Source organism: Dama dama, chromosome X (genome assembly GCF_033118175.1).
Source record: "Dama dama isolate Ldn47 chromosome X, ASM3311817v1, whole genome shotgun sequence".
Taxonomy (NCBI): Eukaryota; Metazoa; Chordata; class Mammalia; order Artiodactyla; family Cervidae; genus Dama; species Dama dama.
This window is the reverse complement of record NC_083714.1, coordinates 40,537,544-40,565,366: the sequence shown is the minus strand read 5'-3', so window position 1 is coordinate 40,565,366 and position 27,823 is coordinate 40,537,544. Positions and strand designations below refer to the sequence as shown.

General features: G+C 45.6%; 1 protein-coding gene across 1 annotated transcript; it reads left to right on the top strand.

Annotated features, from left to right (window-relative positions):
• The first annotated feature begins 21,154 nt into the window (after positions 1–21,154).
• GPR101 (G protein-coupled receptor 101) lies at positions 21,155–22,666 on the top strand. The gene has a single exon (XM_061136806.1). The coding sequence runs from the start codon at positions 21,155–21,157 to the stop codon at positions 22,664–22,666; it is 1,512 nt and encodes a 503-aa protein (XP_060992789.1).
• Positions 22,667–27,823: the final 5,157 nt, after the last annotated feature.

The following is a 27,823-nucleotide window of genomic DNA, read 5'->3' as shown; positions in this document are numbered from 1 at the left end:
GAGGTGAGGGACGGAAGCGAGGCTTCTTCACCTGCCAGCCCGCCCGCCTGAACCATCGCCCCCTCCACCCACCCCTCCGGTAGCGCGCGACCCCGGGCCTGGCTCTGCAGCCCACAGGGAGGGGCCCGCGCTTCTTGGAAACATCGGATCAGGTAACCTCTGCTAACAAGCTGGCAAAACGCAAATGAAGGAGGGGGAAGCATCCATAACACCCACGGGAGCTCAAGCAAATGTCATTTTTAAACGGCTGAGGATGAGCAATTGCCATCAGACGCCATCCTGCCGCATCTCGCAAATCCTTTAGCGCTGGCTCTGTCCTGAGGAATGTACCCCACCTCAGAGATGCCAGGTGCCACCCACCAAGGGGGCGTCCGATAAGGATGCACAGAACTGTATCACAGTCATCCGAAAAGCACTGTGACTCTGAGCACTTGCACATCAATCATTCTATTTAATCCTCAAAACTATCCCAGGAGGCATTCTCAGCCTCACTTTACAGAGGCAGAAACTGCAGCTCAGAAGGGGTATAGGATCTGTTCAAGTTCACACAAAAACCGTGTTCTTTTCACCGTCCACAACACCTCCCTGATGGGGAACACAGCTGGCCAAATGACTGCTTATACAATTATTCAATCCAGCAAGAAATACTGAAGCTAAAAAGTAAGCATATGAGTTTATAAAAATAACTCAGGCTCTTAATTCTTTTCACTTAGAAATAACCCCCAAACCTTCCTCTGGTGTCCTTTGAATGCGGTATCTCAGACTGGCTGAAGTAAGCCTTCCCCACTTGAGTTAGGAAGTGATCGCCCACACCAGGAGCCACAGTGGCCCCAGACACCCGGAGTCCTTTAGACTCTCAGGCCTGGCTTCTTGCCAACATTTGCAAGATCTGCTTTCTGGGCACAGAATGGAAAAGCATCCAATAAGTGGTCCAGAGGTATCACTAAACACATTTGCATAAACTACTGATGCCAGGATCTTACCTCCTTCCAGAAGCTTTTTCAGCCCACATTAATTTCTGTCTCTGATCTCCCCCTAGTACTTAATGTAGGAGCCATCCTGTAGTGACTTGCTTGTTTCCATCTCCTGTTCTCTGATTCTCTTGTGTGTATCTGTCTTCACAGAGAGCTGGCAAGAACCACGGGAGCAGAGACCATGTCAGCAGTGGACAAGCAGTAGCTCTTGGGGACTTGTGAAATTGAATTAGGGCCGCATCTCTGCTTACAACATCTATCACTTTCCACCAATTAAACAAGGTGGCCCTGTCTGCTTTTTTGTCTAGTTTGGGGGTTTGTTTATTTGAAAGACTGATGCCGGCTGACAGGTAGAGTTTATAAAAAGACAACAGTAATGGTGAAAAGGTGAATTATTTCCTTGACATGATGCAATGTTCACTGTGTCCTCTCTTCTTGTTTGGATCCCTGTTTCATCTTTCTTTCACAGCTGTATTTTGATAACAGGTACTCATCTATGCTATAGAAAGCCAAAATACAAATGAATATTAATAGGAGACACCACTGTCTGGCAAATTCCCATCTTCTCCACCATTTTCTAGTAACGCACTTAAAGTAGAGTGCTGTGTAGCAATCAGATGCGTTGGGCTGGATATCTCTCCCTCTCTCTCATAATGCAGTGGCCAAACAGGCTGTTACTGATAAGAAATGGAAAGATGGGCAGTGAGAAGGAGGAAGCAAGAATTGATAAGGAAACATGATGAAAAAGGTGGAATGGCGGGGTGCTGGAAACTGGGAAAGCAGCAAGGCAGTATGTATGTTGTGTGTAATCAGTCGCTCAGTGGTGTCCAACTCTCTGCGACCCCAGGGACTGTAACCCACCAGTCTTCTCTGTCCATGGGATTTCCCCAGCAAGAATACCGGAGTGGGTTGCCATTTCCTTCTCCAGGAGATATTCCCGACCCAGGGATGGAACCTGCATCTCCTGCATTGCAGGCAGATTCTTTACTATCTGAGCCACCAGGGAAGTCCCAGTATGTATATACAGAACCCCATAACTTGAGAGATGAAGTGCTATGCACTGAATGTTTGTGTCCCTCCCCCCAAATTCATATGTCAGAATCCTAACCCCCAATGTGATGGTGTTGGGAGGTAGGGACTTGGGGAGATGCTCAGGTCATAGAGGTGGAAGCCTCATGAATGAGGTTAGTGCCCTTATAAAAGACCCGAGAGCAGTCTCATTCCTTCTACCACGTGAGGACACAGTGAAAAGAGAACAGTCTCTGCACCAGGAAGCAGGCTCTCACCAGACACTGAATCTATTGCTGCCTTGATCTTGGACTTCCCAGCCTCCAAAACCATGAGTAATTAATTTCTGCTGTTTAATTTTTTGTTTCATTATGGCAGCTCAAAATAAGACACAGAGGAAGGCCCAAATAATTGGCACTTCTTGCTAGACCAGGTATGCCACCCAAGCAGCTCCTTTCAAAATGCACACATTTGCAGAAGCTTCAGAGTTTCCAGATCCACCCTGCCATGCTGCCTCAGCTTGAAAATGAGTTCCTCAGGCTAGCTAGGTACTTTGAAGTGAAAAGGACAAGGAGAATTTCATTCAGAATTCATTCTAGTTAATAATCCCCAGTGGCTTCTAATATCACAAAGAGTAAGATGACGACACAACATGCATCTCCTAATAGAGGCACATGACACCATCTCTGTGGAAGTCTTGCTGAAAGGCAAATGTGAGTCTGATCAAACATGAATCCAACTACCCATTTACAGGAAAAACAGAGGACAGAGGAACATGTTAAAAGACATCATGGGGATGCAATCAGCAATATCCAGATTCCCGGAAACTCTACATAACAAATGATCTCATTTCTTCAACAAATAAATTGGAGAGCAAGAAGGAGAAAAGATATGGGGAAACCTGTAGATTAAAAAGTTTAAATAGGGGATTCCCTAGCAGTCCAATGGTTAAGACTCCAACGCAGCGGGCATGAGTTCAATCCCTGGTCAAGGAACTAAGATTCTCGCATGCCACACAGCATGGCCCAAAAAAAGTCTTAAAAAAATCTTAAATACATATCAAGCAATTGCAATGTGTAGATCATAATTAGATCCTGATTCTAACAAAATATATAAGTAAACAAAATCCCATGGCATCTGAGAGATGATTGGAAATTTTAATCTTATTGGAGAGCTTATGGTATGAAAGAATTATTATTAATTAGTTTACATGTGGTAATGGTGGTGTGTCTGTGACTGTTTTTAAGACTCCCATGCTTGATCTAGAGATATATATCCAAGTATTTACAGATGAAATGATAATATCTGAGACTGGCTTCAAAATGTTCTAGGGGTGAATATTTATAACAGTATTATTCATAACAGACAAAAAGTAGAAACAACTCAAATGCCCATCAGGTGGTGAATGGATAAGCAAAATGTGATATGTCCATACGATGGAATACTATTCAGCAATTAAAAGTGTATAAACAGCTGTTTTGAAGCCACAGCTTCAAAAACATGCCACATGTAGAAAGCTAGAAGCAAAAGCTGCATACTGTATGATTCCATTTATATAAAATGCCCTAAAAACGCAAATCTATAGAGACAGAAAGCAAACTGGTGGTTTCAGAGTGCTCAGGATAATAATGAAAGTTCAGGAAAATGAGCACAAGGAATCTCTTTGGGGGTGATAAAAAATGTTCTAAAACTGGATGTGGTTATTGATATTTCTACAACTCTGTATACTGACTAGAAGCCATTCAGTTTTACACTTCAAATGGGTAAATTTTTTTAAATGGGTAAATTCTATAGTTTGTAAATTATAACTCAATAAACCTATTTTGCTTTTAGTACTCCAGGGGATGGGAGGAAGAAGTGGGTGGGAATTAAATGAGACAAGATCAGCCATAATTGCTTAAGCTGGGTGATGGGTACATGGGGTTTATTAAGCTATTGTCTTTAATTTTGCATATGTTTGAGAACTTCCACAATAAAAAATAATTTAAAAGTGAGAGGAGGAAGTTGGAGGAAGTGGAAATTGAAAGTCATCAGGAAGTGAAGTTTCTCTGGAGACCTACTACTCTCTCCATTTCTCTTTTTCATGTGTCACATTACCTCTCATGGTGTCCTGTGCCGCTCGAATGACCAATTGACAAAGCCGCTCAACATTCTCTAGTCCAAATTCCAGATGGCACTGTCTTCATGGTCTGGCTGATTGCCAAGGCCACTCTTAGGCCAAGTCCTTGGTGCCAGTCTCGGTAGGATCACTCTTGGGTCAGGTGCCCATTTCTGGTCCAAACAGTGAAGAAAGAAGGAAAGAAAGGAAGGGAGGAAGAAAGAAAGAAGGACGGGACCTCACTGGTGGATCAGTGACCAAGACTCCATGCTCCCAATGCAGAGGGCCTGGGTTCCATCCCTGGTCAGGGAACTAGATCCCACATGCCTCAACTAAAGATCCTGCATGCCACAACTAAGACCTAATAAATAAATAATTTTTTAAAAGAAAGAAGGAAGGAAAGCAAGAGAGAAAGGAAGGAAGGCAGGAAAGGGGAAGAAAGAAAGACATGCAAAATGATATGCACCAAGTTCCCCGGGGAGGGGGCTGTGGAATAGGCTGTTTGCTCTAGAAGTGAAAGTTGAGTGAGACGCTAGCATGTCCTATATAGACCCCATTCCTGTTGCCCACAGAACATAACAGAAGGTGCTACCTTTCGGGAACTGCCTTTCCTGCATGAGGCTCTAGCAGTTGAGTCTGAAACTCAACAAGCAAGAATGAACGAAAAGTGATGGGATGTACCCTAGTCTAGCATTGGATGGCAAAGGTTAAAGAACAAGTCAAACTCCTCTTAAGGGCCCACGGACGTTAAGTGTGGACCTAAAGAAACTCAGGAAGTCCCCAGCAACCTATAGAGGTCAGTGATTCAGCAGGCCCAGCACCTCTCCTCAACGCCTTTTCTCTGGTAACCTACTCTCAAGAGTTTTCTCCCAAAATTAATTGACCATAAAGATGATAAGAGATGTTTAAGAAGAAAAAGAAAAAACTTCTGGGTGGCCAGACCTGTGTCTGCCTTCTTGTGGCGGGGCAAGTAAGTGACAGTGAGTGGTCTGTTAGCAGCAGGTCACCCCTGCCACCTCTAAAGAGGCTGATTACAAACATTTCCCCGGTTATTACCCCATGAGCGCACCTACCACCTCCCACACAAGTGGCGTGTTGCCTTAGGCAGGGAAAGTGCTACATTTCAGCAAAGAAAGCTATTCAGCCTCCAAACCCCATTGGCTTGTCCCGCTTGAATACACCACAGGAGAAGTAGGACTCTCCACCTGCTGCAGTTACACTCTAGCTGCCATTCCAGCTCTTTGACTGGGTTAATGCCAGCCAAATGCTGGGGTAAATTCATGATGCCAAAGAAATACTGAAGACTGCCACAGTGAATTCCAACTAACTGACCCCTTTTCCCTCTGCCTGTAAGCGCCAAAGGAGCATGTCTCTGATGGGACCAGTCTAGCCAAAGCTGCTGCACAAGCTCCGTATCTTAGTCACTCTCCATAATTGCTCACCATGGCGGATGTGAGGAGCTCAACACAGCTCTGCCTTCACAAAGGACATTTTGCTTCCAAATGGACCAGACTCAGGTACATTAAGGACAGGTGTGCATGCCCTGAAGTGCTCCTTGCCCAACTCTTAATCTCTACTTTCTGGATCCCAGCTTCCCCCCTCACATGTCCCCAAAGCTCCATGGTACACATGAGCAAGCTCTCCTGAAGGGAATCATGATGTCTCCACCAAGAAATAAAATATCAGGATGAGAGAGGTTTTAACTAATAACATTCCCCCTCCTCTACCATTTACTTTTCATTAGGCTCGCTTCTTTCTTTGTATCACTGGCTTTCTAAGTCTATTCATTTCATCCACTAGTCCTTCACCTTCAATCAAACCACGGCTTTGCATTCAAACATAACTTCACTATTAATTGAGCTTTTACCTTACTCTTGCCTGTTTTCTTCATAGATTTTGGCTGCTATAATAGAAAGCAATGGAGTCTCTTCCCCATTTGCCAGCCACAGAAGTACGTCCCAGTGATTCTATATCCACCAGCAAGCCTCCCATCACAGAAAGCACCCTTACCTGAGATGCCATGAGAATCTTCCACTTGACCCTCATCCCCTCTCCTTTGTATTGTTGGTGGGGCTCAGCAGAGAATTATTGTCCAAGGGCAAATGACTCCTTCCAGATACAGTCAAGGCTCTGGATCAATTCTGGTGGTTTGCTGATCACCAACACTAGTCCTAGACCATGAAGTCGGAGTATAACGAAGCTGCAGCGGGGGATGCTGAGCTCAGCACAGGCCAGGAGCCACCTTCTAGGGCTGGAGCAATGAACCCGAGATCCTTAGACTCCAGATTACATGGACTTGCCTTCATAGGTCATGAACCCCCTACAACTATATTCAGATTGGTGTGTCTGTATGTGTGTATGTGTGTGTACATGCAATATTTGGTGGAGAGGGTCCCCAGCTTTCATTAGTTTCTCAAAGGGGTCCCTGATCTAAAAAGCAAACAGTTTAGCATCACTGTACTCAAAGAAACACTAAGCTTGGTCAGCAGTTCTCCTCATGGTATTGTGAAGAAGAATAAAGAGCCAGAGTACGGGGCTGGGCATGATGAAACTGAGGATGAAAGTTCAGGGCCATTTTCTTCAGAGCCACACAGCCCAATCCCAGCCACCAATCCAGATGGAAATCCTGGCTCCAGGGTTCAGATATCGCAATGATCTAAAAATCTTGCCTGACTGATCCATGGACAAGAGTGTGCATTGAAAATGTAGTAATGCAAACTGAATCACTGGGATAACATTTATACATCCCTGCCCTTCCTATGGACCAGTCCTCTCATTAAAAGGATGAAACTGAGCCCAGGGAGAGGAAATGGCCTACCTACTGTCATTCAGGAAAACTGTGACTGAGCCTGGCTACAAGCTGGATTTCTCTGGCACCCCCATATTACCACATAGCACCTATTGGTTTCACCTGTCCTCTCCCTGCACCCGGGGCCCCTATGGAAGACAAAGGCCTATAGTTAGTAATAGATACTGATCAGGTCATTTTGAATAAGGCTTCTAAAATGCTGATCCTGGAATAACCAGAGTCAGCATCCCAGTGGGAGAGGGAAAACCAAAAGAAATCTACCAGAGACTGACTTCATTCCAGCAAATGGAACCCTGACCAAACATGAGCATTCCTTAGGAAAGAACACGAAAAGGTTAAGTACGGCAATAACCACAAGAGGCCCATAGGTAGTTTAGAAAGTACCTTATCGAAAACCCAGGGCAATGTGTACCAAGAATCCAAAATATCAGAAACTTTGAACGAATTACCTTTGAGCAACTAAGAAGCCAAGTGAGAGAGAGACGAGCTGTAAGATAAATGCTCCTTCTCCAAATGGAAAGGTGGCTCAAGCAAAGGGAACAAAGATGCTCTTGAAAAGTGTCAGAACAAAGGCACTAAAACTCAGGGGGACCAAGAGAACTGAAAAGGAACCAGACAAGTTACCTAAAAGCCAAATTTGAGATCTAGTCTAAGAAGAATGCCGGCAAGACAATCAATGTGGACAACTGACAGTTCGGATAGCAGCCATGTTTGGGAGGCCAAAAAGTGAACAAATATCAAGCAGAAGATCAGCGGGATGTCTGTTCCCCAGCCCCCACTAGAAGTGTCCAAGTCATGAAACTGAGTGAGTGAGTGAGTGAAGTCGTTCAGTCGTGTCTGACTCTTTGCAACCCCATGGACTAATGTAGCCCACCAGGCTCCTCCATCCATGGGATTCTCCAGACAAGAATACTGGAGTGGGTTGCCATTTCCTTATCCAGGGGATCTTCCCAACCCGGGGATCGAACCCAGGTCTCTCGCATTACAGGCAGACTCTTTAACCTCTGAGCCACCAGGGAATCTCCCCGCTAGATAGTGGCAAATGCTGTGGATGTCCAAGGCCTACAGAATAGCTTAACTGTGCGCCCATCACTAAGACTCAGGGGCAAAGTGTCTACATGAAACTAGGTCCAAAAATGCAGCCTGTCCTCATCAAGGGCCCCGTGACAAGACTGCCACATGGCCAATACGAGCTCCATTCATAAAGTAGGGTCCTAAAGAGATCCCAGGGCACAGGCTGGGCAACACCTAAGTTTTAAGTCAAAAAATGAGTTCAATGACCACTTGGACAACAGTTTACACAAGATGAAGTCATGCCAGACCAATCTATCAGAAATTTTTAAGCAGCAAAAATACATATGGATTAAAAAGGGAATGTGAAAACAAAAGATTTTGACACAGTTCCAAACCACCATTGGAGTGCAGGTATGGTTGTATCAGGATAAATGATGGGCACAGGGACAAGAAACAGGGAAAAACCTGATTTTCTCTGAGGAGAGAAGTCTAGACCCCGTGTGTGTGTGTGTGTGTGCATGCTCAGTCATGTCCAACTCTGTGTGACCCCATGGACTGTAGCCCACCAGGCTCCTCCATCCATGGGATTTCCCAGGCAAGAATACTGGAGTGGGTTGCCATTTCCTACTCCAGGGGATCTTCCTAACCCAGGGATCAAACCCGCATCTTCTGCATTGGCAGGCAAATTTCTTTATCACTGAGCCACCTGGGACACCCTCTAGACATTATGGCCTCCCCAAAAAAACTGATGAAGAGATCTAGTTCATCTGACTTACTCAAAAATTATGTGGAAGAAAAGTCAGCCTAGTAAAAACTTCAGGTTTCCAGGCAACACTCAACCCTTCTGAGTAGTAACATGTTAAGCTCTTTAGATTAAACTGTAGAAGATGCTGAGAGGCTGAACGAGTGGGCTGAAAAGTAGCAGGTGAGCGTCGGTGTAGGCAAGCACAACATAATGCACCATGGAAAAGAATCCCATTAACCACTCAAAATAACATATGAAGCAATCAAGCCTTCTTTGTACAATCCTCGGGACATCTGCATCCAAAATGAAAGGGCTAATTCTTCTATTATATAAATGGAGTGACACAGAGGTCATCCAGCTAGAGATGAGGGTATGGAGGCTGAGGGACAGAGCCGGGACTAGAACCCAGGCCAGAGGACTTCACTGGGAGCACAGCAATCACAGAAGAGTGCATGCATGTGTGCTCAGTCGCTTCAGTCGTGTCTGACTCTGTGCGACCCCATGGACTGTAGCCCGCCAGGCTCCTCTGTCCGTGGGATTCTCCAGGCAAGAATACTGGAGTGGGTTGCCATGCCCTCCTCCAGGGAATCTTCCTGATCCAGGGATCAAACCAGTGTCTTCTCTTCTGTCTCCTGCACTGGCAGTCAGCTTCTTTACCACTAGCCCCACCTGGAAAGCCCCAGCAAAGAGTATTAGCCTTAAAGTATGAGTGGACAGATGAAGGAGTCTTGGAAACAGTATGGTATAATGGAGGGAGCACAGGTTTTCAAGCCAGATACATTCTAACTGTGTACAAATTCAGCAAACTGCTTAATTGTTTTGAGTCTCGGTTACCTCAACTGTAAGATGGGAATCATGAAACATACTTTCCAAGGTTGTTAACAGTAGAAGTATTTTAAAAGTGCTCTACAAAGGGATCAGAATAGACATTTCTCCAAGGAAGATATACAAATGGCAATACACACATGAAAAGATGCTTGACATCACTAGTCATTACGGGAATGCAAATCAAAACTACAACAAGATTCTACTTCACATTCACTAGGATAGCTATAATCAAAAAAGGAAAATAGCAAGCACTGGCGAGGATGTGCAGAAACTGAAATCCCAATACACTACAGGTGCACATGTAAAATGGTACAGCTGTTGTGGAAAACAATTTGGCAGATCTTCAATAAGTTAAACAGAATCACTACATGATCTAGAAATTACACTCCTAGGCATATGCCCAAAAGAACTGTAAACAGATGTTCAAACAGAAACTTAGCTATGAATGTTCATTGCAGCACTATTCACAATAGTCAAAAGGTAGAAACAGCTCAAATGTCCATTAACTGATACACAGATAAGCAAAAGGTGGTATATCCATACAATGAAATACTATTCAGTCATGAAAAGGGATGAAGTACTGACACATATCACAACATAGATGAACCTTGGAAACACAATGCTAAGTGAAAGAAGCCAGTCACAAAAGATGACATAGTATATGATTCCATTTATACAAAATGTTCAGAATAGGTCAATTTAATATATTTGAGGCAAAAAATAGATTAATGATTACTTAAGGCTAAGGAGTGGGGACATGGGATGTGGGATAATGGGCTGTTAGCTAAAGGGTTTCTTTTTTAGGTCATGAAAATATTCTAAAATTGAGCATGGTGATGGTTGCACATATCTGTGAATATACTCAAATCAGTTGAATTGTACACTAAATGGGTGTATGGCATGTAGTAAGTAAGTAAGTGTTAGTCATTAAGTCGTGCCTAACTCTTTGTGACCCCATGGACTGCAGCCCACCAGGCTCCTCTCTCCATGAGATTTTCCAGGCAAGGATACTGGAGTGAGTTGCCATTTCCTTCTCCAAGGGATCTTCCCAACCCAGGGGTCGAACCTGGGTCTCCTGCACTGCAGGCCGATTCTTTACTGACTTAGCTACATATAGAATACATCTCAATAAAGCTACATAAATAAAAACAGTATGTTCTACAGACAGTGATGTGTCGGTAAAGGTTTAACATCTGGCTTTCAGAGAAATAAAGTCCTGATTTGTAGTGTTTGATGATTTCCATGGTAAAAATATTCCCTTGGTCAATTTCAAGGGACCAATGTGATGTCAGTCAACATGGAGTTGTGAGGAGTTGTGTGGCAGCACACCATTATAAAGTATTTGCACTATACATATACAATGGGCATAGATAATCATGGATAATAGTAAAAGGTGATGAAATAATTAGGAAGTGATGTGTTTTGAGTATTTATTACCTTTTTTGAATGTAATTCATTTAACTGTACACTTATGCAATTTAATTTTTAACCATCACTTGCAAAATTCCTGATAACACAACAGACCAGTACACCAGCTCTCACGAGCCAGTACAGATTGTCTCTAGACTGTCTCTACCACACTGTACCACAGAACACTCTTTCTGAAGACTTTCACATGCGCAGCTTCCAGAAAACTGCCACCTTTTGCATTCCTCTGGGCAAAAACTCTAAAAATTATATGGTCATTACAGTTTGACTTGAAGAGGTTGCTTTCTCCCCTCTAATGCTGATATCTGAGCATGGCAGAAATATTTTCCTAAATGTGGAAACATAATCCTACTTTCTATCAACTCAATTTTAAGGTACTTTGGCCACATCTCTACAGCCAACAAGCAATACTAACAGTTCAAGGAATGCACCAAAACATACTCTAGGAACCACCTCTGTCTCTAGCTGACCCACAGGCTCTGCAGCTCCCTTCTGATTCTTAACACCATCAAACTCTGGTTGTTGTTTTTTTTAATCAAATTTCAAAGTCTTAATTCAGTGAAAAGTAAAATATAAATTTGCCTTTGAAAACTCCACAGACCCTAACATTTCATGCAGAGACAGGGGAGGTTTGAAGTGTTTGGTACTTTGAATATCCAATATTCACCAACCCTACATCAGTTTTAACCACCCAAGTCCTCCACTCACGTGTCATAAAACAGAATAGGCCGTTTCAGTGTTCCTGGCACCTGACATGGCACCAAAGTTAGGCTGTGAAACTCTAGAGCCTTTGGACAACTTGATTCAAGAAGAGTTAAGTGTGGTTCCAAAGATGAGAGGATTTAAATCTTTCCGGCCCTAAGGATGACAGTAAGCAAAGCAGCTATGGAGAGCGGGCTCTGTAGTTATCCATATGCTATTGGGGTGGCTTAGAGCAAATTATTTAGATTCTCTGAGCTTCAGTTTTCTCATCTATAAAATAACGAACATTAACAATACCCACCTCATTAGATTGTTGGAGAATTACATGAGATAAGGTGTATAAATTTCCTCACGTATAAGTGAGGAACTTTAAAAAGGAAGTTTTAAAAAGTTGCTTAGGATAGGGAAGCAAAATCATGTCTCTGCTAAGCATCTGGGCTATAAATTCAGAGTCAGTCCTAAATTCAAATTCAAGCCCTGCCTGTTTCTGAGTGACTCTGAGTAAGCCACAGCTTCTGTCTAAGCCTTTGGTTCCCCATATATAAAATGAGGTAAATGATAGCACAGTGTTCATTAAATGAGCTGGGAGAGGTCAAGTGCTAGGTACACTGTTAAATCCTCAGTAAATGAGAGCTGCTATACTGCCATGAGGGGATGTACACAATTCAGCAAGCATTTGGAAAGAGCTCACATCATGTTCCCATCACAGAGGGATAAAGGGGCGAGAACACTGATAATCAAACACAAGGGTATGTTGATGAGAGCCAAGACGGGGTACTGGGAGCCCTGATGATTCCCTCAGAGGAAGGTGAGTGTTCTAATGCTGGAGGTGGAATCCTGAACACCAAACCATTTGCTTTGGGGTTTTTCCCCCTGGGGACTTATATTTACATACAGTTTTATTTAGGTATAATACATTGAGATTAAACTACAAAAATCTAAACAGTACAATTTGATGAGTTTTGAGACAGGAGTACACCACAAATCATCACCACCACCATCAAGATAGAGAACATTTGTTTCATCTCTAAAAGATTCTTCATACCCTTCCCTCTCTCTTCCCCCATCTCAACACAACCACTGATCTGTTTTATGGCACTTAGTTGCATTTCTGGAATTTTACATAGTAAGGAATCCATATAGTATGTATTCTCTTTGAGTGGTTTCTTTCACTCAGCATAATTATTGTTGAGATTCAGCCATGCTGTTGTATACAGCAACACTTTGTTCTCTTTTCAGCTAAGTAGTCATCACCACACTCAACTTTAGAATATTTTCTTAACCTCAACGTGTGAATTCACCTGTTGATAGATACTGAAGTTGCTTCCAGTTTGCATCTTACAAATAAAGGTTCTATAAACATTCATGTACATCTTTACATGGACAAATGCTTTCATTTCTTTTAGGAATGGAAAAGCTAAGTCGTATGTTCAGTGTACATTAAATTTTTTTAAACCAGCCAAACTCTTTATCAATGTGGCTGTTTTATTTTACATTCCAAAAGCAGTATATCAAAGTTATTGTTTCTCCAAATATCCTCGCCAACTATATGGCAAGGATTTATGGAGAAACAGTAAGTATTGTGAAGTGCCTTGGTATGGTTTTCATGTTTCCTGTGCTAGAGTTTTGTTGAGGTTCTTAGATCTGTGGGTTTATAGTTTTTATTTTTGGGAAGGTTTCAGTGATTATTTCTTCAAATAACACTTCTGTCTTCCTAACTTCTTCTGGGACTTCACTTACACTTATTTTAGGCAACTTGAAATTGTCCCACAGCTCACTGTTTCTCTACTTATATTTTTTCTCTTCATTTTGGACAGCTTCTATTTCTATGTCTTCAAGTTCACTAAACTTTTCTGCTGCAGTATCTAATGTGCTAATAATGTCATCTATTGTATATCTCAGACATTATATTCTTCATCACCAGAAGTAAGATTTAATCTATTTCCTATCGTCTCTGTCTCTCCTTGACATGCCTACACTTCCCTCTACCTTCTTAAACATACAAAATACATGTTTTAAGTCTCTTTACTTTTTGTTGTCCAATTTCATCATCCATGTCTATTTCTATTTAAGAATTTTTCTTATTATGGGTTGTATTTTCCTGTTTTGCATGCCTTATAATGTTTTATTAGATTTCAAACTTTGCAAATTTTACCTTCTTGTGTGATAGAGAATTTTGTACTCCTTTAAATATTTCTGAGCCTTGCTTTAAGTTGCAGTAAAGATACTTTAAAACAGTTCAACTCTCTTAAAGCTTGCTTTTAAGCTTTGCTACATGGAACCAGAACAAACTTTACACCAAGGTTAACTTGGCTCCACTGCTGAGGTAGTCCTCTCTGAGTACTCAGTCTAATGCCCTGAATATTATGAGTTTCTTCTCTCTGGCTGTTGGGAAACTGAGCTATTCCCAGCCCTGTGTGAGCTCTAGAAATCACTCCACCTACTCTTTTGGAATCAGGTCTCCAGAGCTCTCTCTCTGGGAAGCTCCTCTCTGAAACATCCCTTGCAAATTCTAGCCACCCTTACCTACCTTCCTGAATTCTGACCTCTGTCTTCTCAGCTTAGGCAGACTTCTAGGCTCAGCCTGGGTTCCCAACTGGTAAACTTTCTCTAGGTAGTAAACTGGGGCAATTGTAGGGCTCATCTCATTTGTTTCCCTTTCTTTGACAATCACTGTCCTGCACATCCTATTTTCCAACGTGGGACAACCATTATTTCATATGTTTTGCCCACTTTTTCAGTTAGTTAAGAAGGAAGGATAAATCCAGCCCCTGTTACTCATCTATGGCCAGAGGCAGAGGTCCAGTTTTCAGTTCTTAAATAGTTGAGGTGGATTAGTTTGGGGATTTTTAATAACACTAAGATATAAAATAGATGGAATCAGTCAAAACTGGACAGAATCCTTGGAGATTACCTAACACTACCCCCACTTCATTTGGTGGATTAACAGAACTGAGATCAGAGAGGGGAGGGTATCTTCCCAAAGTCACACACCTAATTCTAGCCACAGAATTAGGACTAGAAATCAGGTCTCCTGCTCTTTATTTTTATTCCATCTGGTTATTTTCTGTTGATTTTTTCTTCCAAACCATTTTATTTGGATAGATACAGCTTGGAAATCTAGACCTTCTGTCCTGCCCAAGCCCACTGAGTGGGAAAAATTAGCTCACACCCAGAGGGTATTTAATTTCATGTGATTTTTGCAATCACAATCCCTAAGGTTGGCCTAAAGTGAATACCAGAGCAGCTCATAACACTGAAAAACTTAAAATACCCCCATGGGTAGGCACTCTAGAACAAAACCATATATTTTTCCCCATTGACTTATTATGAACTCACTATGCAGGAAAGAGTGTGACTTAGAATTTAGATTGGCTAATTTAGTCATTTCACCACCTATGGGAACCATGTATCCTACAAAAAGAAGCCATTATCACTGCAACTGCATTTGTCTTCCCACAATTTTAGCTATTCATCTGGATTCAAAAACTCTTTCTGGGCTTGGTCTCTGGGAGCTTTTCTTTCTGTCCTGCCTCTTGACTCTTCCAAGAAGCAGCCTAGGATATTCTCCTGCTTTGGAGTCAGAACAGGTTTTACATCTCAGCTCCAAAACTTACTTGCTGTGTGACCTTGGGTAAAGTTACTTAACCTCTCTGTAAGGACAGGGAGGGTATTGGCATATATTGATTCTAATGCTCATTTCCCTTTGCATTTTAGCACCTTTGAAATCAAGATGCATATTGCCAGCAGTGGTGTGATGGTTAAATTTGCAGTTTTTTATTCTTAATAGTATACGATGTCTTGGATTCTAAAAACCCTGTATTAATCTCTAACATGCAGAGTTTCCTCAAGGATTAAATAGGATAAAGCAAGCATACATACAGTTTGGCAAGTGGTAGGTGCTGAAGGACTCCTGCACTCTCACTGTTACTGGAACCAATACCTGAGTGGGTCCTGGGCCTCTGACTTCCCTCACCTGGCAGCTGGTACATCCATCGGGGCAGTCTGATGAGGTGAACAAGTCTGGGAAGACCGGGCTGGCACACTGCTGGCTGGTGTTGCAACTTGTGATTGTCATCAGGCCCTAGAGGCTTTCTAGTAGCTTCCTGCCCTCCAGTTCTGCTTCATTAACACCACTAGCCTGATCTTACCTCTGCTGCTAAGGTGACTTCTGGTGCCATCATCCCAGACTCTCCCTGTCTCATCCCAAAGAACCTCCACAGAATCTAACAAAGCTTGTCAGTCGAAGGGCTCTCCCAAGGCCATTGGAATCAGACCCTGCAGGGCCTGAAGCCAGATCCACATTCCCCAAGGCCCCCCACATACCTCGAGTTGGGATGCTGATACTTGCATGCCTTTGAAATTCAAGGACACCAACTCTGCTCCCGCCTGGAGGGAAAAAAAGAAGAAATAGACACCTGAGGATTAACAACCCTCAAACAACTCCCTGTACAGAAAAGTGGCTTATATTTATTCCTCAGGTCTTCCCCACCTTTTGTACTGTCTCCTGTAGGCAGACTGACTTTGGGTGCAGAGGCCTCACGCACTCAAGCTCTTCCATCATGTCCCTTGGCACTAAGGAGTGTAGCTGCTGACTCCATGAGCCCACCTCTCTGAGGCACTTACTTCTGACATGTACCGAGAGGTTTTCTCCCTGTGCCCTGCTGGATCCCAGCAGTCCAGGAAACTCTCAGGACCACGGTGAAAAAGAAGAAAGAGCAGGACAGACTAGACTAGCCTTTGTCTCTGGTCATTTCTCCCAGCTTGACAGTCTCCCAAGTGATTCTAAAATATGGAGTCTGAGTGAACAACCACATGACAGTTCATGCCACCCAGGATTCTGCACCATGGCCAGTGTGAGACTGGGAATTCATAATTGTGAGCGACTATCATGGAAACTGTCTCCAAGAAAAACAACCACATTTATACCATTCAAACTTCGGAAGATAAAAACAGGCCTAGCCACACACCCTCCCCCCAAAAAAGACAAGAAATCTACAGCAAATGATAGGACTTGAAATCCAAAGAACATCCTGGGGCCTGATTCTACACTTGCCTTGTATCCCTGCCCAAAGACACGGGGTGCAGTGGAGGGTGGGGTGGATCTCCATCCATCCCATCAATCAACTCAGAATCTTGTATCATCCTAGACCCTCCCAAGCACCTCCCTGTCCTTATCCCTCTCCACTGCCAACTTTGCCTGTCTAGGGGTTTATGCTCAGCCCCCTCGTTGTGACCTGTTGAGACTGTCTTATCTCCTGCCACAGCCTTCTTTGTGCTTTCTCCCCATTCAAAGTCTTGCACCCTCCACTCCCAACCCCAGCTTTGTTTCTAGGAGACCCTAGAAAAACAGAACTCTTCCCACATGGCCCTGCACAGAAACCATCAATAAAAACTGAAAATCGTTTTTAAATAATATACAATCTTATCATACACTGGATGATAACTTATAACACATCCACCTTCATATTCTGAATTCATGTATAAAAAATGTATAGGCCATTTTAAACAAAAGTATCTAGGGGACTTCCCTGGCGGTCCAGTGTTTAAGACACTTCACTTCCACTGCAGGGGGAACAGGTTTGATCCCTGGTCAGGGAACTAAGATCCCGCAAGCAGCTGTGGCACAACCAAAACAAAAATAGTATCTAATTTTATACTCTGATTTTTTTCACTTATTAAACCTTCAAAAAAAAACAATGAATAATAATGGCAGAATACTTAAGATTGCATGGTGAGAACAACGGGGAGTTATATGATGATTCTCATCATATTTGTGCATGTTTGAAACTGTGCATAATAAAACATATCCTCAACAGCTCTCCACGGATCTCAGGATCAAGTCCAAACCGGCATTCAGGGCCCATTAGGATTTGCCTCCACTCCATTTTTCTGGCTCACCTGCTGGCATTCACCATGCTGCAGCCTCTCTTGGCACCCAGCTCTCTGCTGCAGCCCTCTTTGCCCATGCATCTCCTTCTAGAAGAACACATTCTCCCCGTCTGTCATGCCCAGAAGACGTCTCATCACTCCTTGGAAACCAGATGAAAACAACCCCTCCTCTGGACCACCTTCCTGGACACGACTCTCTCTTCTGGGAGGCAGAGGGAGTTACAGTCTGGTGTTTGCCTGCCTGGTAAAGAGCAAACAATCGATGTGCACGTGTTTGGGAGAGGCCCAGAAAGTCTTAGTTAATACTGAAGTGAAAGTCGCCCGGTCATGTCCCACTCTTTGGGATCCCATAGACTGACTATACAGTCCATGGAATTCTCCAGGCCAGAATACTGGAGTGGGTAGCCTTTCCCTTCTCCAGGAGATCTTCCCAACTCAGGGATCGAACCCAGGTCTCCCACATTGCAGGCGGGTTCTTTACCAACTGAGCTACTAGGGAAGCCCCTAGTTAACAAAGCAGGTACATTTACTTGAACTTCTGGCAAGTTGGGTAATCTCCAGCTTCTGCTTCTGTCTCTATAAAAATGAAGATAATAGCAGCACTTATCTCACAAGGCTGGGGTGAGGATTCGGGGGTATTCTCTGTGTAAACAGTTTTCCCACACTACCTGGGGGTGAGTGGACCAACAGACTGACTTACAGACAGACTTCAGTCAAATACCAGAGTGGATAATTGAGCAGCTCCTCTTAGAGGAAATGCTCCCAAGGCCTACAGGAAAGGAACTGCTCTTTAGCTCTTGCTGGGAGCTAGAGCAAATTGTGGCAAATCGGTGATATCAGAGTCACTTCCTCTCAGAGTCCCAGGGAGGTTCATACTTGAGGGAGGGTGGGAGTGAGGCGGGGGGAGGGTCTTCCAAGGTCGAGGCCCCAGGCCCCGGCCAGCTTTCTGCTTCTCTTCGGAAGACGCGTGCCATATCTGGGGCCTGACCCTAGACCGAAATCCGGGGGGGCTAGTCGGCAGGAAAACCAGCCCCGGTGACGCTCCCCAGTCTGTGAGTCTCCAGTGAGCTCGGACCGCCCGGGGCGCCGATGCGGGGTGAGCGGCGCTAAGCGGGCCCGACGCAGTGCCCCCCGCCCGCCCGCTCCTCCGGACGCCCGCGGCCTCGTGCGTCAGCGGCGCGGGCGGGCGCGGGGGGGGGGGGGGAGGGGGGCGCCGCAAGGTGAGGGCCCCGCGCCGCCTTAAGACGCCGCGCGCCCCCGCCGCCGCTCAGAGCTCGCAGCGCGCCGCGCCAGCCGGACGTGCGGGCTCGGGCGCCCGGGCTCTCGCAGCTCGCGCCGCTGGGTTCCAGCTAGCGGCCGCCGGCGCCTCTGGAGGCCGCCCGGTCGAGCGCGCCGCGTCCCGAGGGACCGGCACGCAGCTCCCGCGGCGCGACGCCTCCGGCAGCAACAGGTAAGCGGCCCCAGCCCTGCTACCCGCGCCCAGCCGGACCCCCGCGCTCTGGCGCCCCGGACGCCCCGTCCGCCGCGGCCGGACGGCGACTGCGCTGCCCCGCGTGGGGTCCCCCCGCCCCAACCCCCGGCGCGGCCCCTTCTCAGCCAGTCCCTCGCCCTCGCTTTTTCAATCGCACTTTCCCTCGTCCCCCGCCCCTATCGTCTCGATGTGTTCTCATTCTTTCTCACATTTTCTGCTTCCCATCCTTTTAAAAAAATTTTCTCTCTGTTTTCCCCTGTCTCTTGCCCTGTCTCGCCTTCTTCTTCTGTCTTTCTCTCATTGGCTCATTCATTGACTCTAGGTCTCTTTTCTCTATCATTCTCTCTGTCTCTGGGTGGCTCTCATTCTGTCTCTCATCTTTTTCTGTCTCTGTCTCTTGATGTTTTCTTATTCTCTTTCTCTGTCTGCGTCTCAATCTCTTGCGCTCTCTCTCTCAGACTTCTCCCCCACCACCTCCGCCTCTTCCCCGGCTCTCCCCAGCTCACCCATCCCTCCACCCGCCACCGCCGAGGTCAGGAGGCCAGGTGGGCTGGAGAATGCAGACAGGATGCCGAATTGGAGGGGTGGGGGCGTCCGCAGTAGGCATCCCCCCTGCATCCAGCCGCTACGGAGCTGTGAGAAACTGGGAGCTTTATCCGCCAGAGCCCGCGGCGGCCAAGGCGGCAGCTGGTTTCCATGGTAAAATAAAGTCGACAGAGAGCTAGAGATCAGAGACAGATCCAGCCAGAGATAAACCGAGGTGAGAGATCATCGGAGAAGGATGGTAAAAGAGACTGCACACACACTCAAACATACCAAAAAAAAAAAAAAAAAAGTGTTTCACGAGAGTCCCAGAGAAGAGAGTGAGAGACAGAGAAGCCGACTCCCTTTAAGTGCACGCTCTGGAAAGAGTCTGAGTAACGCAGAGGCAGAGATAATCAGGAGACACGGAGTAGATCCTGAGGGACACGGGCAGATAGTGATAAGGAGAGAACTTAAGGCGCGGGGAAGGCAGAAGCTGCAGGGGGTAAACAGGGAGAGACACCGAGGGGAGAGGATCCGAGAAATGCAGAGCAAGAGCAGCGAGAGATGGGGGACGCTGAGAGATAGAACCGAGAGAGAGACACGGTGACAGGAGAGCTGGAGAGGTGAGGAGATGGTCAGAGACACACATTCAGCGAGTGATACTGAACAGGTGCACCGGGGACCCACGGAGATTGTCGGGGAAATAGACTGTGGGAGAGAAGTGGGGAGACGAGACAGCATCAGGGGAAGACGCAGAAGCGCACGCACCAGCGAGCGACAGAGACAGTGACTGGCAGAGACACAGAAACGGGAGGGCATCAGAAAAAGACGGAAGGAGAGACAGGGACGAAACCCAGAGAAAGACGGCGAGACGCAGAGACGCGTCTCTGCGCGCAGAGGCGCGCACACAGCCTCGGAGAAAGTGCGCTGGCGAAAGCAGACTCAGAGAGAAACTGAGGCGGAGAAGCTGACCGCGAGTGGGCGGGCGAGAGGGGAGCAACAGAAACGGAGGTGAGAGGAGGACAGACTGGCAGAGGACAGACAGCGCGCACGTGCTGGCGAGGGTCTGAGAAATAGGGACAGACCCCAGAGTGAGGGACAAGGGTGAGACAGTCAGAGAAAACCGGTAACGCACGCGCGCGCGCGCACACGCACACACGAGATACAGGGAAAGTGCGCTAATTAGAGACTTTGGGGAGAAAAAGACAAGTGTACACACGTAAACAGGCAGGGATGGAGCGCGCACGCGCGCATGCGCTAGCGGGAGAGCCCGGGGAGAGATCTCTGGAGAAACCCAAACTGCGAGACCCCCAGAGAGTGTGGGAGACCCACGCGCCAGCTGGAGACAGCTGTGGGAGGGGTGTCTCGGAAACCCCCCAAAAGAGGCAGAGAGACCCAAAGAGACGGATTTAGAGAAACTGCCCGGACGCGGGGGAGAGACGGGGGGCCACCCGCGCGGGGTCCCCGGGGCTGGGGTCCTGCAGCGCTGCTGCCCAGCGTGGAAGCGTCCACCCCACCCCCGCGCCCCAAGCAGGGGGACTAACCCAGCCCGCGTTTCTTTCGTCCCCAGCCTAGACGCTGAGTGTGTTCCGTGAGCCCCTTCGCCGCCCGCCGGGGCCGGCCCGGCGCCCGCACCTGTCGCCCTCCTGCCCCTGCCGCCATGGCGTCCACCTGCACCAACAGCACGCGCGAAAACAACAGCAGCCACGCGTGCATGCCCCTCTCCAAAATGCCCATCAGCCTAGCGCACGGCATCATCCGCTCGAGCGTTCTGCTCATCTTCCTCACCGCCTCCTTCGTGGGCAACATCGTGCTGGCGTTCGTGCTGCAGCGCAAGCCTCAGCTGCTGCAGGTGACCAACCGCTTCATCTTTAACCTCCTCGTCACTGACCTGCTGCAGATCTCGCTCGTGGCCCCCTGGGTGGTGGCCACCTCCGTACCCATCTTCTGGCCCCTCAACAGCCATTTCTGCACTGCCCTGGTTAGCCTCACTCACCTGTTCGCCTTTGCCAGCGTCAACACCATCGTGGTGGTGTCTGTGGATCGCTACCTGTCCATCATCCACCCTCTCTCCTACCCGGCGAAGATGACCCCACGCCGGGGCTACCTGCTCCTCTATGGCACCTGGATCGTGGCCATCCTGCAGAGCACGCCCCCACTCTATGGCTGGGGCCAGGCTGCCTTCGATGAGCGCAACGCCCTCTGCTCCATGATCTGGGGGGCCAGCCCCAGCTACACAGTGGTCAGCGTCGTGTCCTTCATCGTCATCCCGCTGATTGTCATGATTGCCTGCTACTCTGTGGTGTTCGGGGCTGCCCGGCGGCAGCACGCACTGCTCTACAACGTCAAGAGCCACAGCTTGGAAGTGCGAGCCAAGGACCGGGTGGAGAATGAGAACGAAGAGGGCGGCAAGAAGGATGAGTTCCAGAGTGAGAGTGAGCTCCACGGCCAGGATGGAGGTGAGGTCAAGGCCAAGGAGGCCAGCGTGGAAGCCAAGGAGGGCAGCAGGAAGGCCAAAAAAGGGAGCGTGGAGACTGGTGAGGGGAGCGTGGAGGCCACTGGCAGTGAAGAGGTCAGAGAAAGCAACTCTTTGGTGGTCAAAGGCAGCACCAAAATTCAGAGCAGCAGGAAGGCAGACAAGGGCTGCCTCGAAGTCACCCAGTGCAACATTGACCTGGGTGAAGATGACCTAGAGTTTGGTGAGGATAACCTTCATTTCAGCGAGGATGACATCGAGGCGGTGAACATTCCAGAGAGTCTCCCAGCCAGTCGTCGAAACAGCAATGGTGACCCCCCTCTGCCCAGGTGCTACCAGTGCAAAGCTGCTAAAGTGATCTTCCTCATCATCTTCTCCTACGTGCTGTCCCTGGGGCCCTACTGCTTTCTAGCGGTCCTGGCCGTGTGGGTGGATGTCCAAACCAAGGTACCCCAGTGGGTGATCACCATAATTATCTGGCTTTTCTTCCTGCAGTGCTGCATCCACCCCTACGTCTATGGCTACATGCACAAGACCATCAAGAAGGAGATCCAGGATATGCTGAAGAAGTTCTTCTGCAAGGAGAAGCCCCCTAAAGAAAACAGCCACCCAGACCTGCCCGGAACCGAAGCCGGCACTGAGGGTGGAACTGAAGGCAAGATCGTCCCTTCTCATGATTCTGCCACTTCGCCTTGAAGTTGGTTCTAAGGTAAACCTTGAACTGTTCACAGAATACCGGAGCAGCTTTCACTTAAATGGACCATCCACAATCGCGTTAATGCCAACCCATACCATTCCAGGCAAAGGTTCTGCACACACCCCTCTCACCACAAGGTAGATACATATATGGAAGAGGTAGGAACTGGGGTCTTCCCTAAAAAGCGTGCCCCTCAAAGAATGAACTTGAGGATTCTGACTGAAATTTCTCTCCCCTCCCCCAAAAAAAGTTATTAGGCTCTAAATTTCTTAAAGCAACAAGGGCTATCCAGTTTGGACACATGCTTGGTATTATGTCTGTCTCCCCAGAGCTACCATCTATCAGTTTTTGCTCTGAGGGAAAAGGAAGATGATGCTGGTGAACTTAAGGACTTGGGAGCTCATGGGAAGGGCTCCAGCGTATGTTCAACTGAAAGAAAAGCGATGGACTAAGTCATTCATGGAGCCCAGGAAGCAGAACCTGACCGACTGATCAACGTATTAGCCAAATTCTAGACTGAAGAGCCCCCACAGTCTGGTGCAAAGACTATTACAGAAACTAAGGGCACTGTGTAGTCAAAAGACCAAGGTTTCTGTATCCTCCAAAGGGATCCAGAAAAGTGAAAGAGGATAATAGAGGATGTTTGAAATGGGAAGCTAGTCCAAGGGAGAAGTTAGGAAAATCACACATCTGTGGGGCTAAACAGTAGACTTTTTTCTATAAAATCCTGGGTTTGGGCATGGGCGGAGGCCACAATTGTTTTTATGCAAATGGAAAATTGTTGACACTGAACTATTTTCTGTCTCCTATTTGAATAATATTGGGACAGAAATCACCACTGTTTTAACAATTTTCCCTTTGTGATTGAATTGAGATGCTCATGAGAATCCTCCAAATCACCTCTGCCAGTCACTTGTCCTACAAAACTCAAACTGCCAATCAAGAGAGATATGCCCACTAGAAATGTCTTTTGTGTCCCTGAGATCATAAACAAGACATATGATCTCCACATGGGGTAAAAGTAAAGCAGGATAAATGTTTTCCTTCGTCCAGGCACACCCATGATTCTTTTCTACCTATTACCATCTCTGAAACCTATAAGCTCTCCACAGATGTAGCAGAGAAAAGTAAGAGTTGGAAATAACAGAGAGGATGCTTTTTCAATACCCGGACTATTACCTGACCTGTTCCAGACAATGCTAAATCGAAGCATTCAGGTCAGACTTATCCTCATTATTTCTGTCGAAGTATATCACTTTGGGAAAACCTTTACAATATCTAAATCATCCTTAGGGTCAATACAGAGGAAATTTCAAATCCCAAGCCCTGAAATCACTTTGAGTGGGTATATACTTGTGTAGTTCTGAGGGCACAGACCATATTGACCAAATAACATGGAACCAAAAAATGGTCAAGACAGTGTTTTGATCCTCCTGAAGATCACATTAAAGCAATTCTGTGATCAAGTGTTCAGGCAGAAATCCAATGTTAATATGGGTGGAGGGAGAGGAAAGAGTATTTCATGGAAAAAATGGTTGATCAGGTGGTATATATAAAGATGGCTATATTCAGGGTTTAGTCTCATTCTTGTGTGATGACCATGTCTGTATTAGAACTGAAATTTCTTTCATTTAAAAGCCAAGCTCACTTATATTTTATCTCTTCCTCCTGACAGATTCCAGCATGAGCATCTCAAGGGGGAAGAGGTAAACAGCAGTCAGTGTATTTGGGCTGTGAATAAGTCTGCATGGAATTTGGCATTGCCATGTTCAGAATTTAGGAAATAAATTTGGGGATAGACCCAAATAGCATTGAGCTGACCGATAAATTTGATATATCCATGAAAATCATATTGATTTCAACCCCAGTAATTTGGAACTTGTGGTAATTCAGACAAGACATGGGGGCTAAAGTTTACCTTTGTAAATCATTTTTCTACCAAAATGTGAATTAACAGTCATAAATTTATGATACCAATTTATTGCCAAGCTCTTGTATCAGTCTGTCCTCAAAGGATTTCTGGGTGAAGAAATGGCCCATGTGACCAATCCTTCTATGGGGGGAGGGGTTTTGCCTTGAAAATCAGTCATGGTCAAAGGAGTTTGACATAGTGGTAGCCTGTCCTTTAAGTAGAAATGCTTACCTGGGTAGGAGACAGGTTTTCAAACATAAGTGTCTCCAAATATTTTGTTGAAACTGAACTTCTTGTTTTATTTTTAAAGCGCAACCCCTTCAAAGTGTATCAGAGAAAATTGTTTGCCAAAATCCCAAATCCAAATGGAAGCAGAACCTGTCCGAGTGTGGTAAGTTCAGTTAACACACACAACATCCTCCAGGGCACCAACACTCACCAATTTCCTTTTTCAAGTTCCTCTTTTCCCTAATTTAGTCATTGTCCATTTTCATAGAAAATTGGATTTTTCAAAGTCGAAAACCTTTTGAAAATAGGGGACTGGAAAAAGAGGACCTTTGAATTAAGAGCATTCTGCTTTGCTGACATCTTCTTAATGAACAATAGGGCCTCTAGTGAGCTTGGAGATAGCAACTGCTTCAAATTGTATGCTATTTTGAATAAAACACTATCAACTTAATGAGGTTTTACTGCACATACTGTTTTGTCATTTGAAAATCTGAAAGCACACACAGAAGTCATCATTAGCCTCACAGATCCTTGTGTGCAATAGCTTTCCCTAAATGTTTTTAAAGGAGGTGTTCTTCTGCCAAGGCCACTTCATACATGCAGTAAAAATCCCATTAAAGTCCAGGGGCCAGACAAACCAGACTTTGAAATGATGTGGTTTCCAATTTAATGATTTCCTTATTTAAAAATAATAGAGCATCCAGTTTGCCAAGGAGTCGCAGGTGCTTTGACTAACACACCAATTTCAACAAGCTTGGGAAGGCAGTAATAAGGAGCAAGCCCCAGGCTTCTGTGACTTTTATGATTGCGAGGGTCCATCTTCTCTATGGCACCACAAATACCAGCTGCTTGGAAGTCCTGTGTACTTCCGGCCCCATGCCTACCTCCTGCCATTATGCCCACTGCCTTCACCCCCTCCCCCTGCTGTGCTGGCCCTTCTTGAAGCTCCGTGTGCTCACTCACCCCCGTTCATCCCCTTCCCACCCAGAGCTGACAGGTTCACAGGGACCCGGGGGCCCATGAAGCAGGGAAGAACAGAAGTAAACAGAGGGAGCAGCAATTAAAGGTATTTTTCTGTCTCCTCCCCCAACTCCAGTCCAATTTAAAGATGAGGGGATATCTACTTCAAATTCAGCAGGTAAGGAAAACTGCCATTTTATCATAGGAGGGGGTAGGCACCTCATTTCTTATCAAAAAACACCCACTAAAACACATCTTTGGGAGCACATTCAATTCTGTAGATACTGTCCAATTATTTCAGCAAAAAAAGAAAAACACTAAAAAAATTGCCTGTAAAATTGTAAGGTGCCTGATACTGCCTTATTTTTTACATAATTAGCCAATTAAGCTAGGTAAAGTTACTTCAAAAGATTTTTTTCATACTACCTAAAGAGTAACATATAAGATTAAACTACACTTTCTTTTTAGACTTTGCCAAAATGCTCTTAAAACTGTCTGAAATATACCATTTGGAAGAGAAAAATTATGCATCATCTGGTCATTTGAATGCTCCAAAATAAAACCCTCAGAGGTCGTCAAGATTGAACAAAGAGAGTACCAATGTCAACTTATAGACTGTATTTTTTTTTTCTCATAACTGACCTCTCCCAGATTTTGAGAAAAAAAAAATCAAAAGAAGTGTTTTCCCCTCATAATATCTTTTTTATTGTATTCTTCTTTAAGACAAACCCTTGTGCTGTCAGGAGAGGCTTCTCTAAGCAAAATGTCTTTTCCCTCTAGAGCGGACAAACGATTCAAGGAACAGGTGGCTGTGAGCCAGTCACCAAGATAAGGAGAGAAAATCTGGTCAGCTATGGCTTTTAACCCTCTCGGTCCTTATCTCTGTCTCTCCTTTTCTATGGGCCAGACAGGTGCTCCTGGCCCCTCTCAAAGCCCTTCCAAGTTGAGGCATGAGGAGACAGAAGCAGTGAGCCACAAACAACAGATCATAGCTTAGAAGTCCAAAAGGAGAGAGACCCTTGTCATAAATTCTTTCCAGTTACTTACAATCTTTTCCTCTAAGGCAAAGGCCCAGCTTGCTTACAGCAGTCTTCTGCTAAAAGCGGCACAGCTGACTGAAGGAAGAACTAGGAAAGCTAAAATCCACAACTAAAGTTCACTGCTCTTTGTTAAAAGGTAGAGTAAGAATCCTCAAGGTCAGTGAAGGTTGCCAATAGCTGTCAAGTATTCTCATCACTGCCTCTCAAAGCTCACCTATCTCAGTGTCTACACACCAAGGGGAAAACACAGTAACTTGTACACTCACAAGAGGTTTGCTATGGCCAAGAATTCCTTCCTGGATCTCTCTTGTTCTAAAATACACGCAAAAACAAGATTGGTTTCAGTTTGGTGCTTCAAAGTTGAGTGGATTCCCCCACCCCTTCATCTGTGCTACAACTTTGATGTTAAAACTTTTGGTATTTTTGTCCGTTTCAGTGGTGTATTCCGTTCTGTAGTAATTCTTCTAAATGTAAGCTATTACTGTATATAAAATATGTATTCTTGGAGATAAGGTGCTAGATATTAGACTGTGTCTATAGATTGTGTCACCCTCAAAAATGGGTAGTGCGTCCATGTAAAGTTAGTTAATCAAATGCATGCACAATTCTATTTGTGACCCACACCTTGGTCAGTTTCCAAAGTAGAACATAGTATATTTGTGTTTAAAGTTTTCTTTTTAAAGTATATACTTCAGGATGTAGAAGAGGCTCCAAGGTGGGGTGGCAGGAAGTGGTGCCTTTCATTTCTTAAATCCCTGGTACAGTATACGACAGGTGAGAACTGATTCTGGTACAATTGGTCATTACGGTGACTTAATCGTCTTGGCTGAAGTCCTCACTGGCAGTTCCACAACACACTTGGCACTGACACGTCTGTTTTTCATTCATTGTATAGAATGCAAAATGAAAAAGACAATCCTTTTATCCTTACAAAGCAAAGACCCCAGGACAGGCTATTGGAATCCTGTTAGCAGGATGGAAAGAATGATGTACTCTCAAGATCCAACCAGTACCTG